General features: G+C 35.4%; 1 protein-coding gene across 7 annotated transcripts in view; it reads left to right on the plus strand.

Moving 5' to 3' along the window:
- The window catches only part of TCF12 (transcription factor 12), a gene marked incomplete at both ends in the record, with an annotated part of 314,193 nt that overhangs the window by 262,662 nt on the left and 39,113 nt on the right, over positions 1-12,418 (plus strand). For all 7 annotated transcript variants that reach the window (XM_080690933.1, XM_080690930.1, XM_080690932.1 and 4 more), the window contains 4 exons: positions 7,772-7,877; positions 9,149-9,288; positions 9,572-9,716; positions 10,020-10,084. In XM_080690933.1, the coding sequence (XP_080547059.1) occupies positions 7,772-7,877; positions 9,149-9,288; positions 9,572-9,716; positions 10,020-10,084 (456 nt within the window). The remainder of the gene's footprint in view (positions 1-7,771; positions 7,878-9,148; positions 9,289-9,571; positions 9,717-10,019; positions 10,085-12,418) is intronic.

The raw sequence follows: 12,418 nt of genomic DNA on the forward strand, positions 1-12,418 counted from the left end.
CTCCATGTTTCTAGGCCTTGAACTACAGATGCTGTAGACTGTTCTGGGCATAAAACTTGAAGTTTTTATATACAGATGTGATAGTATTTTTCATTGTATCAGAGGATTGTTTTAATCTTACAGGAAACACAACCGAATATAATTTTTTTTGCTTTTAGTGATTTTATTTTTTTAATTTTATTTATACATGGAACATATTGAAAATGGTATATACATTTAGACTGTGCTTGGTGCCCTCTGCTCCCCACACCGTTCCCCTTCTCCCCTCCCAACAGTGAGTGTCCAGGTTAACCATGCTATATTCATACTTTTACACATATTCAGGTGTAGCTCCTTCATTAATCAGCCTCAGCCTTCTTCCTCTCCTGTCCTTCCATCCTAGCTGACATTCAAGTTTTAAACTCAACCACTCAGTCATTCAAATGTTATTAACCTCATTTTATAGATAAGGAAAACGAGCTTCAGAGAAATTAAGTAATTTGCTTAAATCTTACCCAATTAATAAGTGCTGAGGTCAGAATTGGAATCCAGGTTTATCTCCCAATATCATGTTTTCTCCTTTATGCCATCCAAAGGCAAGTAAGTTATTCTCCATAGCAAAAGGTTAAACTAAATTTGTCCTTACTGCCATTTGTATTAAAATATTCTGCACTGGAAAGAAGGTATAACTGGATAAAATACTAGATCATTTTTACAAACATATTTTGCATATACAGTTAGAATAACAAGCCTATGAATGCTACTTAGTGTGGTTTGCCAAGCAAATATTTATCAGTTTTTACTTAAGATGAAGACCATAAAACTACCCTGGATATCTTTTAAAACCTAGGAAATTAGAACGGCGGGTTTCTTCTCTTCTTTTTTCTCATAGAACTCTTCATACTGAAAATTGGTTTAGCCGTTCTTTCGGCACTTCTCTGCCGATGTAATTTTTGTTTTCATCAGAAGTAGAGTAGCAAATAGCTAAAATTACATTGTAAATTCGTCTAGACTTATTCTTTTAAATACTTTCAGTTCATAAAATACAGAAACCAATGAGTATCTATCTACCTGCATTTTTGTTCTATTGAGGGACTTGTTGCCAATTAACATAAGAAAGTACAATTAAATTAATTCAAATTGTCATACTGTCTGAGGGCCCAGTATAATTAAATATAACATTTTTAAGCTAGGGGAAAGATGAAATCATGCAGAAATTCCGTGAACACAGGATACTAACGATGTTAAATGATAAGGACTTTTGTATAAATCTACTTTTCTGTTTTATTCCCATTTACCAACATTTCCTGATACTATAGTATATGAGCCTAAGAAGGTTTTCTTTTCTGATTCAATAGGGCTTAAGTAACAGTGAGTTAAAACTATAACCCTTGCCAAGAAATAGGTTGTCACTGGCCAGCTTTATTAATTTTTTTTTTTTTTACTTTTTGTTTTTGTTTTGTTTTTGCTGGAGATTGAACCCAGGACCTTGTATATACTAAGCAAGCACATAACCAGTGAGCTACATCCCATTTGTTCTTCATGCTTTGGGGAGAGAAGTTATGTTCCTTCCTACTTGTTTATAAACAAGTTGAAGAAAGAATCGAGTGATATATTATTATTTGCAGTGCCAGGGATCAAACCCAGGGCCACATACATGCTAGGTAAACACACTACCACTGAACTACATCTCCAGCCTCCCTAATTATTTTTTAATGTAGGTAGCTCATAGGTTGCACACACTGATTTATAAAAGTATATTATCCTAGAAAACAAGTTTCCAACCCTGTCTCTGAAATAAGTCCATTGATAATAATTTAAGATTAATTAAAATATGCCTGATATATCTGAGGGAATTTTCCCCACAATTAAAAATCAGTAATAGTCAACTGTGCTTGTTACACAGCAAAAGTAGTAATTGACTTTAAGGATGCTTTTTGTATTGAAAACTGAAATTCTTAATTTTTATTGTTGCTAGAACAAAGTTCATTTTATCCATAAACATGTCTGGAAGTTTGGGATAAAAGATATTGGTATTTTATTTAGTAAACTGCTATGTATGTATGTATGTATGTATGTATGTATGTATGTATGTATATTGTTCAGCAATTTAACTATTATAGTAATCATATGGTTATTTAAATTAATAAAATAGAACTTTAACTTAGTTCTTCAGTTGTACTGTCCACATCAGGTGTTCAGTATTCACATGAGTAATGGCTGCTATATTGAACATCCCAAATGTGGAAAGTTTCCATTATCACAGAAACCTCTATTGAATGGTGCTCACTTAAAGCATTACATATGTTCTGCAAAAGGGTCCTTAATTAGGATATATAGTTATTCTTAAGTACTAATTTCTATTCTCTCATCATTTGAATAATTTTAAAATATCAGCAAGTGTGTGTGTGTGTGTTACTGGAAGTGGGATCCAGGGGCTACCTCCGGGCTACATTTTATAATTTATTTGGAAACAGGGTCTCACTAAGTTGCTGAGAGCCTCACTCAGTAGCTGAGGCTGGCTTCGAACCTGTTTTCAGTTTTATTCTTTTTTTTAAAAAAAGTTCCCAGTATCTATTCACCAGATACTCAAAGATTCACTTAACACTATTCTTCAAAAGAAAAATACAAATTCTTGGAAAAATAAGCAGTCCCGTTATATCTTCCATGAGCCTGGCTTTTGGAAACAGGCTAGAATTCCAAAGAAGATTTTTATCTGCCAAGTTTAAATATCTTAAAGTACGTAATTGAGCCCTTTTCTGTTCTCTTTAAAAATAGTTTGACTCCTAGTAGATTTTAATCATCTTAAAGTACACATGCTTCTTTCTCTTAATTCTAAGATTGTTTGTTGTGAGACAAAAATCATCCTTGAGATTTAAGTGCATGATTAGATCATTAACTAGAAGGGGGAAAGCCCTGGCATCTATGTACAGGTGATCAGATGACATCAGCAGTCTGGTTGTAATTTGTGGCCAGTACTGATTGTAACTAGGAGAGATTTGCTCATTTTGTGGAATTGGCTGACTTATTTCCCTACATCTGGTGTTAATAAACTCTTTGAGACCACATCAGTTGCGCTATGCCAAAAGAACTCTTTGATCTGAAAAATTGAGACTGACAAAACTGCTGCTTCGTAATGTTGCCGCTGTGTTTTTGCAAGCTATGGTTATAATACCAAAAGTAAAGTTAGAAATGCTATTAGATGGGCCTCTTTGAGAACCATGTATTTCAAAATGTGTTTATTGTGATAGAAATGTTGAACTTGTGTTAATACAGAAATGCCACTGTAATTTAGGGGTTTATTTATTACTTTTATTTATAATATTCTATGAAACTCCATTTAAAATTCATTTATAAATACTAACATTAAAATCAAACTTTATATAAGGTATTTTTCCCCCATACTTATATACAAAATGGTAAAGAAAATCTAGTTGTGGCTAAGTTTTGAACCTGACTTGATTAAAAATTAGGAATGCTTGCCAGGCATGGTGGCACATGCTTGTAATACCAGAGCTTGGGAGGCTGAGATAGGAAGATCACACAGGTTCATAGCCAGCCACAGCTACTTATTGAGGCTCTCAGCAACTTACCAAACCCTATTTCCAAATAAAAATATAAAATAGGTCTGGGAGTGTAGCCCAGAGGTAGAAAGCCTCTGGGTTCTACCCCCAATATTTTTTTAAAAAATTAGGAATGCTTAAAAAAAGAATAGGAGTGCTTTAGATGGGCCTCTTTGAGAACCATGTATTCCAAAACATTTTTACTATGATAAAAATGTTAGGTTTTCGTTAGTACCTAAGTGTTAGAGTAATTTAGCGGTTTTACTTATGACTTTTGTTTATAATATTCTGTAAAACCATTTAAGATCGATTTACAAAGACTAGCATTAAAAACAAACTTTATAGCTGGGCGTGGTGGCGTACGCTTGTAATCCCAACGCTTAAGAGGCTGAGACAGGAGGCTTACACAGGTTCGAAGCCAGCCTCGGCTACTTAGTGAGGCTCTTGGCAATTTAGTGAGACCCTGGTTCCAAATAAAATATAAAATAGGTCTGGGAGTATAGCCCAGAGGTAGAAAAGCTCCTGGGCTCCACCCCCAGTACCCAAAAAAAAAAAAAAAAAGTATATCCCTTTACTTTTTGTAATCACAAACATCCTAAAAAGTGAATTAAATGGTATTAAAGGTTAAAGAAATGTAATTTTCATTTGGCAGACTGTAGAAATTTAAACTGACATGTAGGATTTTTTTATGAAATGACTCATTAAAACTGGTTTTATTTATAATTATAAAGTGGAGCTTGAATCTTATTTCAGTCTGAGTAGAATCAGAGTTTTACATTTCATGCTTTCAGATCAAGTATATTAAGCATACTAAATATGTTGTGTGATTTTAAAACATATCATGATGCTGTCTTCTAAATCTGATTCTTAGTTGTATTTTCTGTTCTAGCTAAGTCTGTGGATTTACCCTTCTTGTTATTGTTTGTGGTTTCATCTTGACATGGGCACATCTATATACCAAGGGGCAAAGGACATCTAATTATGGCTAAGATTAGAAGCTGAAACTTGATTAAAAGAAGATAGTCCCATGTTCCTTTCTGGAAAACTTTACCTGTTTCTCAGCCTGTATAATACATTCCAAACACATTTATTTATTGCAAATTCTTAAGTGTGTGTGTGTGTGTGTCTGTGTGGCACTGGGGGTGGAAACTAGAGGCTTTCTACCTCCGGGCTATACTCCCAGACTTACTTTATATTTTATATGGAAACAAGGTCTCACTAAGTTAATGAGCCTCACTAAGTAGCTGAGGTTGACTTCAAACCTGTGCAATCCTCTTGTCTCAGCCTCACAAGCGCGGGGATTACAAGTGTGTGCCACCACGCCCAGCTCAAATTCTTAATTCTAACAGTCTTTTACAAAAAAGAACTAAAAAATTATGTATAATATGTATAATGAAAAAACTCTATGCCATACTCCTCAATCTAGGCCCTTCTAGTTAATTTTTAGGAATATATTTTTGTGCTAAACTTATCAAGTGCCACAGATAAATGTTTTTTACATCTGGGATATGAAAAATAGGAAACAAACCTGAATGATAATCCATTTTTTAAAAAACACACCTGTGCTGGTAATAAATATCAAGACTAGCAAGAAGAGTAAAGCCAGGTGCGGTGGTGCTCTCCTGTAACCCAGGACATGGGAGGTTGAGACAGGAGGTTGAAGACAGCTTCAGCAAGTAGTGAGACTCTCATCAACCTAGAGACCTTGTTTCAAAATAAAAATAAAATAGGGCTGGGGTGTGGCTTGGAAGTAGAATGCCCCTGAGTTCCATCCTCAGCAACACACACACACACACACACACACACACACACACACACACACACACACACACAGTAGAGATTTTTTAACCTTTCATATGGGAAAGTTTAAGAAATAGCGTTTGCACACTGAATGAGATTGCTAAATTTAGCAGTATAACTGCTTCTGTTGGAATGGCAGAAGGTGGCGATATTAACTAATTCTAGTGGCTGCTTACCTTGCACAAGGTACTGTGCTAAATATTTTATTATTTTATCTCTTCTAGTCTTCCTTCAACCTCTAGATGTCATAGTTACTGCTAGCATCATTTTAAAATTGAGAAAATTGAGTCCCAGGAAGGTTAGGATAATTTGCTGGAGGGCTGTACAGTACCTCAAAGAATAAATTATTGATAGTTTATTACTATATAATTGGTAATTAATACAAATACAGATGTATGCTTTGGGTAAAATATCAAATATGTAGCAGAGCTTAAAGCAAAAGTTCTTCCTGATTTTAAGTCCAGAGATAAAACCACATTATTTCTTGTATATAATTCCAAAAATTTGCTATGCTTATACAGACAAATATGTCTAATTGTTTATATATGATCCCATATTTTCCCCCCTTTTGGTATTGGGGATTGAAATCAAGGGCATTTTACTCTTGAGCCCAAATTTGGGGGGAGGGGCTGTGTGTGTATAAGAGAGAGATACTGTGGGTGGAAGGAACCCAGGGGCCTTCTCTCTCCTGGCTATACTCCAGACCTATTTTTTATATTTTATTTGGAAACAGAGTCTCACTAAGTTGCTGAGAGCCTCACTAAGCTGCTGAGAGTGGCTTCGAACCTGCACTCCTCTTGTCTCGGCCTCCCAAGTACTGGGATTATAAGTGTGCGCCACCATGCCTGGCTCCTGTTGTTTTTGTTTGTTTGGGTGATTGCTTGATTGGGTGTGATAGTGGTGATGTTTCTGGGATTGAATCCAGGGGCATTCTATCTTGCAATATCTATCTACACCACCAATATTTTTTTTTACTTTTTTGTTTTGAAGAAAGGTCTTGCTAGGTTTCTGAGGCTGTCCTCAAACCTGCAATCCTTCTGTTTTAGCCTCCCAAATGCTGGGATTATAGGCATGAACCACCAGCTTGGCCTGGTTTTATTTTGAAACAGTGTATCAGCCTCCCAGATACTGTGCCCCACAGCACTTTGCTCATGCTCCCATAATTTTAATAGTAGTTGCTTTCTTTCAGTTAAGTTAATTTCTTGGTTTCAGTAATTTTGAAAATGGTATGACTACATTTTGATCCTTAGGGTTATTTGGCTGTTCATTTAGTTTTTCAGACAATGCAAATGTTGGTCATTTGCTAATTCAAAATATTCATAGTTTATCTGGAGTAAAGGTTTGCCAAAGGAAATGAATACAGCACCAACAAATTATTTTATTTATTTATTTATTTTATTTTGTGGTACTGGGGATGGAACCCAAGGGCATTCTGCCTCTGAGTTACACCCTCAGCCCTATTTTTTATTCTTTATTTTGAAACAGGGACTCACTGATTTGCAAAGGACCTCACTAAGTAGCTGAGGCTGTCCTCAAACTGCAATCCTCCTGTTTTAGCCTCCCGAATGCTGGGATTACAAGTGTGCGCCAACACACCTGGCTACACTAACAAATTAAATGAGATTTTTCTTAAAGCTGTGCCAGACTTTAAAATATACTTGAAATTAATTACAGCCTGTAAGCAGAATTTTATTCCAGTGTATTTATTGTATTTACTAATCCTACTAAGTAAAAGTTTCTGAACAATTGTGTTGTGCCCTTCACAGTTACCTTTTAATGGTAACCGTAGATAGCAACATATAATCTAATTTGATTTGATTTGATAAATCTTGTGACAGGGAAAAGAATAAAGAATAAATTTTATGAATCTAACTATTATAGCATGCTTTTTTTTTTTGGTACTGGGGTGAAACCTAGGGGCTGTCTACTTCTGGGCTACACTCCCAGACCTATTTTTATATTTTATTAGAAACAGGGTCTAAGTTGCTGAGAGTCTCACTAAGTAAGACTGTCTTCGAACCTGCACGATCCTCCTGTCTCAGCCTCCCAAGTGCTGGGATTACAAGCGTGCGCCACCACACCCGGCTAGCATGCTATGTTTTAAAGAACTTTTGTTGGCTTTATCAAATTTTAAATCATGAGCTACTTGTGATATTTGTTTTATTACCCAAGTCAACTTTATTCATCCACCTTTTGTAATTTTAGCATCGAGATACATTATATGGATATATGGAGTAATGTTTTCTAGTAATTAGCTAAAAAGAAACCTAAGTTTGGCACATTATTTAGGCTGTGTTCTCTGTATTTGTGTTAGGGCTTTACAGAGATCAGATAGGCCTTTTAGGCCGTTGGTAAAATGTAGAATTCATTTCATGTAAGTAATATGAGAGTCGTTTACATTTTTATTAAGTTTCCTGTTTAATTTTAAGGTGTATGCACCATCCCCAAATTCAGATGACTTCAACCGTGAATCTCCTAGTTACTCATCTCCAAAACCACCAACCAGTATGTTTGCCAGCACTTTCTTTATGCAAGGTAAGTACTACCAAATAGTTGTAACATACAACTGCAGTCATCTGAACTTTAAAAAATATTTTAAAGTGTATCAAAAGAGAATACCTATATAGGAATTCAGACACTGTTTAGGTACTTTTTGCCTGGGTAAATTAGTATTTAGCTCTATAGTTTTCTAGGTTTATTTTTACTACAATTTAGTTTAACTCTTCAGCTTAGAGTATTAATGCAGAATTGACTGAATTTATAAAGAACCTAACTTGAGAAAAATTAATAGAGCAGTTCTTGCTGATTTTGAGAGAGAATTGTGTGTGTGTGTGTGTGTGTGTGTTGTTGTTGTTGTTGTTGTTGTTTAATGGGTATTGAACCGGGGGCATTACCTATAGCCCTTATTCTTTTCAGTTTGTGATACTAGAAATGTAACCCAGGGACATTCTACCTCTCAGCTACTCCCCCATTTCCTGAAGCTGGCTGCAAACCTGTAGTCATCCTGTCTCAGCCTCCCAAATACTGAGATTTCAAGCATATGCCACCACACTCAACTGTTTTAGAATTTCAAAATATAAAACCTGTTAACAACTCTGGTTTCTTGCTTACATATTCATACCTAGAATTACCAAATAAATACTGAGTGACTATCATAGGACCAAGTAAGACTTTTTAAGAAAGAAAACTGCATTGCATTTCCTTTAATTCGTGTCTAGCAAATCATTTTTATTTGGTCTTATGGCTTGCAGTTATGGAAAGCATATATATGGAGGCAGTAAATTATTATATAAATGGTTCCTTGGCTTTATGCTGTGAACAAAGTCATTACGACACATTCATTTGAAGGCCGGCTATAATATGGTCATCATCAGTTACTTAGGTTTACTATTAGAGAAATTTCTGTATCCCACAGTTTGAAAATGTACATGGCCTGTAATGGATTAAGAATATTTTTTGTATGAGTATACCATTTAACCAAAAATTGAATGCAACCTATTCCTAAGTTTGGAATGTTTATTAGCTCCCTTGGTGAGAACTTAACATCTCCTGAAAATTTTTATAACAATCTACTTACGATAGTTTGGGTTCTTTTTTTATTCTTACTATAAAGCTTATTCCTTCTTTAATTTAATTATCATTAAAAATAGTAATTTTACAGTTTGGAATGAAGAAAACTGGGTAAAAGATTAGGTTGGAAATGGGAGAAAAAGATAACTGGAGGGAACCCTTTAAATTTTTATAATCATCATCAAAAGAAAAGAAAGTTAGCTAAGGAAATTTTTATATTTCTCTTTTTTTCTTAGATGGGACCCACAATTCTTCTGACCTTTGGAGTTCATCAAATGGGATGAGCCAGCCTGGTTTTGGTGGAATTCTGGGGACCTCCACTTCCCACATGTCTCAGTCCAGTAGTTACGGCAGCCTTCATTCACATGATCGCTTGGTAGGCTATTTCTCACACATAACCAGGGTGCAGCAATACTGTCCTTATCTATGTTTCTTTATGGTTTCCAAGTATAAAATTTGATTCTACCAAAAATCCTGAAGTTTGAAGTACTTCTGGACTTGATACATTTAATAGGACTTTTTAAAATCTAAATGACAATAGTAGCATTCTAGCTGCTAACTTGAATGCTCATTTAGACCTCTTAGAGTAGTTGTTCAGTGTATGTGTGTATATTATTCAGACAGTAAACCTAATAGCTCATGTCTCCCCTTTCTTCTAGAGTTATCCTCCACACTCGGTTTCACCAACAGACGTAAACACGAGCCTTCCGCCTATGTCCAGCTTCCACCGCAGCAGTGCCAGCAGCTCCCCCTATGTCGCTGCCTCACACACTCCTCCCATCAATGGGTCAGATAGCATTCTAGGTGGGTTCTGGGTTGACTATACTGCCTAAAGCATACTTGTGGATTTTTAACGAACCCAGTATCTTTTAATATATTTTTGGTATTTTGTTTAAAAATAGAAGGAACTTTGAACTTTCATTATTATAGATACAAGTAAGGGAACTCATCTTTACTTTACTTATTAAGTATACCACATGGAGAGTATTAACTAATTTACTACGACAGATGTGTGATAACTATAGAGAATACCTGGAAATAATAACAAAATGCTAAAAAAGCATACTTCCCTGCTAAAATTCTTTTTTCTCTACTTGAAAAATCCAGGAACTAGAGGGAATGCTGCTGGAAGCTCACAGACAGGTGATGCACTCGGGAAAGCTTTGGCGTCTGTGAGTACAGATTTTACATATTCTACTAAGTGAATCTACACTGTGGAATGTGGTGATTAGATTTGTGGTTATGCAGTAAGTGTCATAGTTAGGAGGTATAGTTACAGCATCAACTTCATTCTTCATGTAGAGTTATTCTCATTTTACCTTAAATTATTAGCTCGTAACATCTTCCTACATCATCCCCAAAGGAACTACCCTCGACTTCAGTTTAAATACCTGACTTTATTTTAACAGCACAGGTATAGGTAGAAAGAAGAGAGATTTTCACCTTTTCTTTTTTTCATCTAAAGCACAAATTTCTGAGATCAATCATTAAGTCTGCGTGAATTTGTTTTAAATTCATGAGGGGCCCATTAAAATAAAGCAAGTGGAACCAAGAAAGACAGCTTAATATTCCTCTGATCCAGAAAGTGAAATGGTGTATAAGATCTTTTCCAAGATAGATAATATTTTCTGTATTTATTTAAAGAAAAAAAAATCAATTGAGCTTAGTGGCTCAGGCCTGTAATCCCAATACTTGGGAGGATGGGACCGGAAGTTCACAGGTTCAAGGCCAGGCTCAGCAACTTAGCAAGACCATGTTTCAAAATAAAAAAGGTTGGGGCTGTAGTTTGGAGGTGCAGTGCAACTGATTGATTCAGAAACCAGAAAATAAGATTCTTTTTAAAAAGTCAGAGTCATTGAGGAATTCATGTTAAATTGAATTAAACCAATTTGAAGAAATTTTATTTTATTGAGCTGCTAGTTTACATCAATCAGAACACTAGTGACAAAGTGATGGTTGCATTTTAATATCTGACTCTTAAAACATTAAAATTTAAAATCTCTTCTTTTAGAATGCTAAAACTAGAAGGGAAAATATTCATTAATCTATAATAAAAATTCCAAATTTGATTATTAAAAAGAAGCATTCTACTTTTATCTTTTTTCTTTTACCTTCTTGAACAGTGTAGCCCTTAGAATTTCCCCAGTTGTCTTATATATTCTGTGCAGTGCAATTAACTCTGTCAGACACATTTATTGCTGTTCATGGGGAAGGTAGAGCACTTTAATGTATGAGTAGTAGGAAGCAACTATTAAACATTTAAAGAGATAAACTTCTTTGTGTATTGTTTCTGGAAGTAAACCGTTCTCTATAGCTAAGTACAAGCTTCTTGAAAAGCGGAGCCAAATCAAATTTGTGTTCTACATAGTGGGACCATGCTCAAAATGGAGCATAGTAAATGTTTGCTGAATTTAGTCTTGTATCATGTGTAATTATAGTGATAATAACAAAACTCACAAAAAGTACCAATTTTAATTTGAGTGCTTTTTAGGTATTTGGCACTATATAGGCATTTATATGCCCTGTTTCATTTAATCCTCAAAAAGTTGCAAGATTGCATTATTATCCCTATATTACAGCTAAGGAACGGAGGTTTAAAAGTTAAGTAATTTGAGCTCAAAAAGATTAAGTAGCTTGCTCTGAGGGTCACAAAGCTAGTAAGGGTAGAGCTCATATATATTAGATCTCTGATCTTACAAGCTTCATATTTTTCTCTTTACCATTGCTGTATACATCCAGGAAAATCAGAGTTATGGTGACCAAGCCCTACAAGAGGTATGGAGGATAAATGGGAATTGTTCCATCTTTTTATGAATTTTTCCCACGTAAAGAAAACTTACCTATTTAGGGAGAAAAATGTTATTCTATATTGTTAAATCCAAGGGACTCCCAGGTATTTGATTGCCTGGCATGCGCCTCTGTTGATTCTGGAAGAATCCAGTAATATTTCACATGTAAGAGGACAAATAATAGTTGAACTTTTAATACTAGGCAACTTTTAAAATATACATTTCAGGAGCTTTTTTCTCAAAGGTCATTTGTTTATTTTATTTAAGAGAATTTTCTATAAAGAATCCTTGGCATATAGGCAGGCAAGATACTGTGATGTTCTCAATGGCCCTTCAAGCTCATTTTCAATAAATCCTTAACTGTCTTCTCATATTATGAACAACATACTAACCAAACCAGGATAGCATTTGGAAAAGAAAACCCAAATTCACTGAGTAGAAGCCAGAGAAGAAATGTCTAATCTAGTTAATGGGTGGGCTTTGGTTGTCATAGAAACTCAGCTTTGTCATCCTGTGTTGTTGCCAGGCAGGAGCAGCCAGGCCATTCCATAAATCATTCCTGTCGTGGCCGATGGTGATGCATTCCATCTGCTCCGTCACCGCAGGCCACAGTCTGCACACTTCAGATCCCTTCTTTCAACGTCTGCTCCCACCCTCCAGCTAGGCACCTCCCAGACACATTCTTTCTGTAACTTCCATTACAGACTCAGATTCACT

Source organism: Muscardinus avellanarius (genome assembly GCF_963383645.1).
Source record: "Muscardinus avellanarius genome assembly, chromosome: 3".
NCBI classification, from domain to species: domain Eukaryota; kingdom Metazoa; phylum Chordata; class Mammalia; order Rodentia; family Gliridae; genus Muscardinus; species Muscardinus avellanarius.